Source organism: Oryzias melastigma, linkage group LG7 (assembly GCF_002922805.2).
Source record: "Oryzias melastigma strain HK-1 linkage group LG7, ASM292280v2, whole genome shotgun sequence".
NCBI lineage: Eukaryota > Metazoa > Chordata > Actinopteri > Beloniformes > Adrianichthyidae > Oryzias > Oryzias melastigma.
In genome coordinates this window covers 5,297,124-5,306,192 of record NC_050518.1, presented here as the reverse complement: position 1 = coordinate 5,306,192, position 9,069 = coordinate 5,297,124, and the positions used below count along the sequence as shown (strand labels likewise).

At 35.8% G+C, this 9,069-nt stretch overlaps 1 protein-coding gene across 1 annotated transcript in view; it reads left to right on the top strand.

Moving 5' to 3' along the window:
• LOC112159454 (contactin-4) overlaps window positions 1-9,069 on the top strand; it is an 86,389-nt gene that overhangs the window by 19,996 nt on the left and 57,324 nt on the right. The window contains exon 4 of the mRNA XM_024293513.2: window positions 311-486. Within this exon, the coding sequence (XP_024149281.1) occupies window positions 311-486 (176 nt within the window). The remainder of the gene's footprint in view (window positions 1-310; window positions 487-9,069) is intronic.

Here is a 9,069-nt window from a genome sequence, read left to right as displayed (position 1 = left end):
CATAAAAGGGTTATTGCAGTCCTAATGTATTATAATTCAATTTCAGGGCAAAATTAGCCAACAAAAACAAATATGGCATTTCTAAGACTTATTTTGGAGACTAACGCTCATAAGGAGATTAATGAAAGTGTTTAATATTCACATTATTGACTATTTGTTCACAATTAGGAGAACTATATAATCTTTTAAATCAACAGTAGTTTGTGTAATAGATGTGTTTTTTACCAATAAAATGATAGAAATGACAGTCTAATGAGTCGTATAGGAATGAAGAGTTGTGTTTTTTTGTCTTGAATTTTGGCATCTGCAGGTGGAAGCTGAACGACTCGTTCTTACATCCCAGCCCAGCATCACGCTTCTCCCTTGTGAGTGGAAATTTACACATCCGCCATCTAAATAAAGAGGAAGATACTGGTGTGTATCAGTGCCTGGCATCAGACTCGTTTGGCACCATTGTCAGCAGAGAAGCCAATCTCCACGTTGCATGTAAGTTCACAAATGATGATTGACTGTCACTTTGCACATATGTGTGTTCCTATGTGCTCACTCACACAAGTCTTCTAGTGGAGTCTACTAAATGTTGCATGAGTCACTCGTGCACAGTGGTTAGACCTGGAGGCTAGTTTGAAAATGCCAAAAATCTTAGGTCTCCTGGGTTATCAACTTAAATCTCTGGTGGATGACAGTTTAGAGATTCACTGAGCGGTCTCTGTAGAAATGAAATGTCATGCTTTGACCATGAAAACTTTCATAGGAATTAGAAAAAAGGCCATATATTCTGCTTCATTGTTGTTGATTTTTAAAACTACATTAGAGCATTGCTTCAGGACTTTTTAAAATGAACTATAGTAAAATTAAACTCTCCTAAAAGCAAATAAGGCTTACATTTTTCAGTTTTGTTGAGCTGTTTTGTTTCATTCACTTTCTTTTTTTTAATTCAACTTTAGCGTAGTTCAACTCAATTCAGCAGTGTTTTATTTAATGTTTGATGTTGTCCTTTAAAATTCTGTTTATCCATTACAAGGCATCTCGTGTTGTCAGATCTAATATTCCTTAAAAAAGAGCAAAAACCAGAACACAGCAACAATCCTCTCCAGCAGGGATGCTGATTAAGTTATTCAGGAGAACAGACACTATTAAGCAACGTTTCTGTCATGTCGCGTTTGCATTTTTTATCACTGATGAAAGCCATTGTTCTAGTTCTGTGGGCACTTAAACCACATATCCTTCGTTTTGTGCTCCCAACAGGTATTTATTTGTTATTTAGTGATGGATGCGTGTGGTCACTTTGTTGAGATGAGTGGAGCTTTTAAAAACCTTAAAGGCCAACAAAAATAGTGAGTAGAACTAAAGAAGAAAATAAAGTCAGCTAATCTTTTTTTCATTTTGGTATAATGACATTTTTCTACATTTGTAATAAAGCTTATTTTCTGCACTATAGGGCGCATTGGGTTATAGGATGCACTGTCAAGGAATGGTCTATTTTTAAACTTCTGTCATAGGTCTGTCAACAAACTGAAAGCATATCAAGCTTTATGGTATATCAGACTTTTTTAACTGCACTCTTAGTCACTCTACAACTTTTTTGTAGTGCGCTACTGGCTAGCCACATTAAAGTATTAGCTGCATTAGCATATTCGCAATACTGTAACTCAACATTGTTTGCAACACATGAAAAACAGACTAATACCACTAACACAAATGCTACTGTGACTATGCTCTCAACCTTGTTAGTAGGGTTGCCTCAATTAGTTGATTAGTCGACAACAAATTTAATAGTCAATGAGTCGTTTCGTTTTTTTTTTATTTATTTTATCTCAAAACTACGGTACTCGCTTTGTAATTGTCTGTCATTGTCTTAAGCATCAATGCTAATCCGGGTCAGCAGTGATGTCACAGGGAGTTCTAGGAAGGATCGGGTACCATAACAACACGCCAGCGGAGCTTGAAAGTGTAGGAAACATGTCCAGTGCAGAACTTGTGTTCCATGGCAACACTACAGTGATGCATGAGCACCTGAAGAGGAAACAAGTTGTGACCAAGTATCATAGCGCTGAAGAGGGATCGGCATCTTGGTTAGCGAAGATAACTTTAGCACAAACAGAGAGCAAAAAAAGCTAAAAAGATGATCTTCTATAACGGTGGAGTGAAAATGGGGGGCGTTTCCCCACACTGTCAAATGTTTTCAGTGCATCTCTGCAACCTCTACCCCATCAAAATGAAATGTCTCTGCTGAAGGAACATCTGATCTCAAAGAGATCAAGTCTTTCTACAAGACATGTAGAAATGCTAACTGTCCTGCATCGAGCAAGAACATCGAGCAGTTTGAAATTATATAGAGGAAAATGTAGTCAAGTTAAGTCAAGTTAAATAGAGTTTTGTTCGCTAAGCACCACAAAATGCAATTTTTATATTTGAGTTGGTGAGATCAAAACTTGATCTTTGTGAAAAATAGTTCCTTTGTTTCAGATGCCAATCGGATTTGATTCAAGTCTTATTTGATGCCAGAAACAAATGAAGGAAAGAAGCTGCATGAGCCATAAACATGATTCATAAACTATATTATATATCTTAATTGTCTATTTTCAGTTAGCATGTAGATTAAACACTTCAACTTTAAAGTTAATACTGATTAAGATGTGTTTTACATCCAGTTTACACAATATGTGAATAGTTGACCAATCAAAAAAAAAAAAAAAATATAGGTGATGAGTCAACCATTAAAAAAATTGTTGGTGGCAATCCTACCTGTTAGTAATATTTAAAAAAGAAGAAAAAAAACAAAAAAAAACAATCTGACATCACAACACATAAGCTGGGTTAGCCTATTTACAATAACACCCCAAACATTTTGACAAAGTTCTGTGCACTTCTCAAAATTACTTCAACATTAGTAAACACTAGAGCTGTCAGGCGATTAAAATTTTTAATCGCGATTAATCGCATTGTCCAGAGTTAACTCACAATTATTCGCAAATTTAAATGTGGCCTTTTTTTCAAGGAAAAAAATGTGTGCTTCGTGGAATTTAGCAGTTCTACATTAATTATGAAAAGAAGAATGACAATATTAATAGTTTTCATCAGAAATACTTTTTTTGGTAACATAATATTGAGATAAACTTTCTTAACAATAAAAGGCTGTAACATAAAATACCTAACAAAAGCCCAAGTGCAAGTGAATGGCATTTTAAATTCAACATTCAGTAAAATAAAATAAAAAACATCAAAAATAACATTTCCATAACACTTTCATGTTCATTTTTTGTCAGGACCAAATCTTTTCCTCCTCTGCTGAACTACAGTAATAAATGAAATAGAGATTTATCATTTCCAATAAACTTTTGTTTTTTAAAACATTAAAGACTGAGAAAAGCAGGATACTCTGTGGATAGTTTGACCGTCTGTTACTGCCGCCGCGTTCTCTGGCTGCAGCTCGATGCAGCGACGTGTCCAGCGGAGCTCACGCCATGAATATGCCGGCAGACAGACCGCTATGCTGGGGTTGGATCACGCTTAACCCTCCAGAACATTTAAAACGTCCCCCGGTGAGCTTGCTGTTTGGAACGTCGGGGGTCCGCAGCTCTCGGGACGCGGCGCCGGACGCGAGCCAGTACCACCAGACGTGGTACTGGACGCGAACCGGAGCCGGGTTAGGGTGCAGGAGCTCTCCAGGTCCTAGCGCCGGCCGGTTCTAGCTAGCAGCTCGGAGGTTGGAGAGCCGCCGGTGATCTAGTGAGAGCAGCCAGTAAGTTAAAGGGCGGGACGCCCGCACACGCGGTATGGAAAGGCATGTATGAGAAAGTCCGCGATTAATGTGTCAAAAAAATTGTCGGCGTCAAGCACATGTCAGATTAATGCGTTTTTAACGCGACAAATCTGACAGCCCTAGTAAACACATAAAGAAATAATTCATATATTAGGTACTCTGGACTTTTTTTTTTAATTACAGTATTTTTCAGACAACAAGTCATACCAGAGTATAAGTCACAGCAACCAAAAAATGCATAACGAAGGAGAAAAAAAGTCATAAATAAAAATGCCAACCTATACTTTGAAAAATATGTTCAAGCTTTTGACTTCATTTTATAGCGAGGAAGATATGGAAGGCTGATCTGTATTTGGGTGCTGCTCCTGGATGATGTTAGACTTTGATGGTCTTTCTGCTCCACGTTGGAGTTTTCATACATGTATTCTTTTTTCTATCAGTTCTTTTTCAAAGAAAACAATGAAAATGTCAGTATAGAGAATATGTACATCATGTTTCATCATGATTTCTATAGTACCCTGTTGGCCTTTCTTTGGTGATGAAATCTGTTTGATTCTGAGTTCTTGAAGCCTTGATCCATTTTATTTGATAAAAACCCAGAGTCCCAGGTGAGTGTCGTGGCAAGGTGAACTTGAGCTGTCCTTTCTTGATGGGCAGCCCATATCAAGTGACAGTCCTGATATCTGAATGGGGGAGTGCAGCTAGATTGAATTCTCATGTCAGTTTTTTCTGCCAAAGCACATGCAGCAATAATCCTTGGCAAGAGAGCAGCAGATACATCCATCCCACCACCATTGGGCGATTCTTCATCACAAAGCAGCATTAAATCTTCAACTTTTAAAGTAAATCTGTATCCAGGGCTGCCTGTGGGCTGTTGATCATCTCAGCAGTCTATCATTTTTTTAAGACCTGACCTGAGCTGTATGTCATTGTGATTGGTCTCATTCATCGTCTGGGCTTGACTGCAGGCCTGCTGCTTCTGTCAAGTGATGAAAACAGGCATCACGGCTGATGTGTGATACATCTTATTCATTGCTCTTGGTTTAACTTAATTAAGTGTACCGTGTGATTGAGTGGGTCTCAGGACGAGAGAATAATTCATGGAGCAGAAGTCTGTTATGAGGGACTGGGTCTTGTCAGTTGTAACACATTCTGACTCTGAGAAGCTCCCTTTCATTTTTTAAATCACAAAGAGGGGGTGTAGCTCAAGACAAAAGGGCAAGGTAAATCTAATTGATTAACAGAATAGATATTTAAAAAAAATAATAATTTAGTTAAAAGGATGGAAGGATCAAAACATCAAGCAAAATCTGGTTTTCAAACAGGACTTTTATGCTACGTACACACCAGGCATGTCATGCACTTAATGGCCATTCTGGAACACGCATATGGTATTCACACTGGACTGTTGCTACCCACTACTCACACTTGAAGAGACTTTATCCAAAATGTCGAAGCAGTACTGGTAAAGGGATTTCCGCAAAGACAAATACTTTCAGAAAGAAAGCAGACACAAGCCAGAGTGAGATTTTCTCACAAGGAGACCGATGTCGGTTTGTTGCCGCCTCCAAATCTGCACACACTTCCCATTTATTAGATTTTTGGTTGCTTAGGTTTCAGAAAAGAATCAATCTAAGAAATTAGGTTAAACAATCAACAATAACTTCCTATCACAGGCATGGGAATTTTCAGTCAGAGTTCCTGTAGGAATTCTTAACAGTTTGATACAAAACTCCCTTCAACCTTTCTCAGCTCTCCTTTCCTCCAGATGGCTTGCACAATACCCCAGCAAAGATTTCATTTATGCAGATCAAACATACTTTAATTGTAGATTTAGTCAGCAGTTATAATAATAAATATAGTATATACTTTTATCAGGTGCAAATCTCACAAATTTTGCTCCAGGCTTTTTCTGTCACCGCTCTATTCCAATATAAGACTTTGTGTCATAGAATTCCGGCCTGGTAAAAAACTGAAATTATTAATTTCTTCTTCATGATCACTCCTCGAACATTTTGTACTTCCGTGTTTTGAAAAGGATGCTACCCATATGCCACTACCAAATCCGAGTCCCTGATTGGTCAAAGTTTGACCTGGTTTAATTTTGACGAGAGTTCAATGGTGTTTAGTACGTACAGCCCAAAAAGGGACTTAAAAACGTACGTAGTGACGTGTGAACACAAGATTAAGGATCATGGAAGCATGAAACGTTCATAGACGTACGTTGAACGCACATTTCCAAGCTCGATGTGAACGTTGCATTAGACCAGCTAACTAAACTGTAGTGTTTAAGGGTTGTGTAGAAGTTAAAAAAGGGGTGCTGATGGATAAATAATTAGACGTTCTCTACTTTTTTAAAGGTTCACAAAACAATATTTTCAGCCATTTTTACAAGTCTCTTAAATGCAAATGTCTTCCGGTTCGAAGTTAACGACGGAGGACAAATGTTGGCAGCTCTCTGGCAGCTAGCATCGTCTTAAAGCGTCTTAAAACTCGAAGAAAAATCAAGCGGCAAGTGACAATGGAGACATCAGAAAAGCGCTGACTGTGTGCGTTACTCTCAGGAAAAGGATTAGTGCAAATTAAATAGTCCCCAATAGCTTGCAAGCTGTGGTCACTGCTTTCTTCACTTAGCTTTTTTGAGCCTCAAAACATTTTACTTTTAACATACATTTAACAGCAAACTATGCTGCTTATGCTTGATTATTGTATTTTAATTTGGATCTCACACATTGTAAGAGAGATTAAAAAAAGAGGACTTTATAGACTAGATCCTTAATCCTCTAAAGGAAATGTATGACATAACAGTTTTTGGCGCCATCTGTTGCGGGTTTCCACCTCTTTAAGTACAAATGTTCTTTATCCGGTTGATAATACAGTTAAAAAGGTTCCACCGGATTGCTTGTAGAGCTTGATGGAATAATCTGGTTGTTTACTTGCACAGAACCAGATTGACTTTCATAATCCATCTTTTTTTTTTGGTACAAAGGGTTTTTTTCAGAGATGTGCAACAGCTTGACATGGCCTAGAAGTCAATAGCACTGCATTAAGAAGACACTTTGCAGATCTACTTGTGTGCTCAAATTTATTATATTTTTAGAAATTTATTTGTATTCAGGAAAAAAAATAAACTTTTTAATCCATGACTTCTAATCTGTGTTATTTATGTCCTAATCCTTTTTTATTCATGCTTTAGTTTTCAGGTTTTTTTTTTACTTTCTTCATGAATCTTATTTTATTTTTTAAAGTTTGACTCAATTTTTGAAAACCTTTTAATAGCAAAAATTTAGAAGTATCACTGCAATTTTTAAAAATCTTTTATGAAGAAAAGTAGAAAGAATCTGTCTAAATATCCGTTTTATCTTCAGTTTTAAAATCCTTAATAAAAAAGCCCACTCACTACTACAAATCAGGTTAAATTAGAAACAAGTATTAAAAAAGAATAACTTATCGAAAGGTAAATTGGCCAAAACTGTCAAAGCCATTCCAGAGTATTTTAACATAAGAATAACCCTTGTTTCAATGCTTCTCATTTATGTAACCATGACACAATTTGTTCACAAGATGACATTCTAACAATAGCTTCTAATTGCTTCTCACAAATTGCTTTTCATTTGTTACAGTGAGTAACTTTGAAGCAGCTAACTCAAATGTAAACACTCTCGCAGCTTCACGGATCTAACATCATTTAAAAAGCCTGAGTCATCAGCCGTGGTGAAGCACGTGTAGGTGCAAAGCTGGGAAAGGTTCGATAAGATGCAGCGCACAGTGCCAGAAGCTCAGCTCGTCAGGCCTTGTTGCCTTCTTTTCTCTAGATTTTTATTTTATTTACTTTTGCTAAGCACCAAATGAATATTGATCAGAACATCTTCACTCTTTCTGTGAGTTGAATAACTGATAATCTTTTGAGTGAGTGGAGTCATAAGGAAAAGGAAAATCTTTAAGTTGTGCCTGATGATGTTAAGGAGACTGTAACCCTATTTAGGATTGTTTAGATTAGATCGGATTAGTTTATTTGAAGGGAAGAATCATCCCATGTGACACCTACAAGTTTAAAAAAACAGCAGAATTTTCATTGCTGGTGCCTCGACATTGATGTTAATACACCTGTAAAATATAATAATAGCACTGTACAGACATAAAGAGTGAGTAGAATCATAATATAAAGGTTAATGACAAAATTCTGACTCAATGCAAACAAAACAGCAATAAATATGCCCCTTTGAGAAATAGTTGCATTAGAATACACAGAGACAAATGCTGTCTAACATTTCAAAAGTTTCTCAGAATCAACAAACTATCAGATTTTCAACTCGACTTCCAGGATGTCTGGACAAGAATCGAGTTGTCAGTTGTTAAAATAAAGTGAGATCTTACTAAGCCGTCTTTTAAGTAATAATTTAACAATTTAAATATTTGATTATATCTTCAGGCTAAAGTTCTAGATTAAGAAAACTATTAGTATGTGAGATCACAGCTTCAATCCATGAATCCACAGTGCAGTTAATTATCACATGCATCAAGGGAAAAAAAAGGATTTTGTCATTCTTTTTAGAATTAACACTTTTTTTTTAATTTAACGATGTCTTCTAATTGTTGTAAAAGTCAATGTTTTATCCAAGTGTGACACAGTTTTAATTCAAAAATCCGATTGAATTTAAAAATACTAAATTAACCCCCAAAGGGAAATTTGAGAAAAACAGAGGGGCCCTCATGGAAAGTAAAAAAAGATTTGTGGGTTGGAAACATTGTATATAAAAAAGTGACATTAAACACCAATTCCCATTGTTTTTCTTTTTTTTGGCTGATTAGTGTGATATATATGGGGGATTTTGAAACATTCCCTAAATGAGAAATCTACACTCTTGAAAAAAAATATTTTCTGTGGTGGTGATGGAATAGACCAAGTTTCCCTAAATAAGCATCAAATATTTTTTTTAAATTTACATGTTAGCTTAAAATTGGCTCTATTTTGCAGTTAATTCATAGCAAAAAATATATGAATCAATTAATTCAATTAAAAAAAATAATGAATTCAATTCATTTAAAAAAGGCAAATTATGAACAGCATTAAAATCTTAAATTGAACACATGACTTGAATATTCATAATCTTAATCATAGTATCTTAAAATTACCATTATGCTTAAATTTGCACCAACCAAAGATTTTTCAACAAGCTATACACATAATTTTGTAAATAAAACTTGGTGTATTATTTATTTTATATGAAATTAACTTTTAGGGAATGCAGAAATCTCACATTGGAAAAGTTATTTAAGTTTTGAAAAAAAAAAGCCAAATA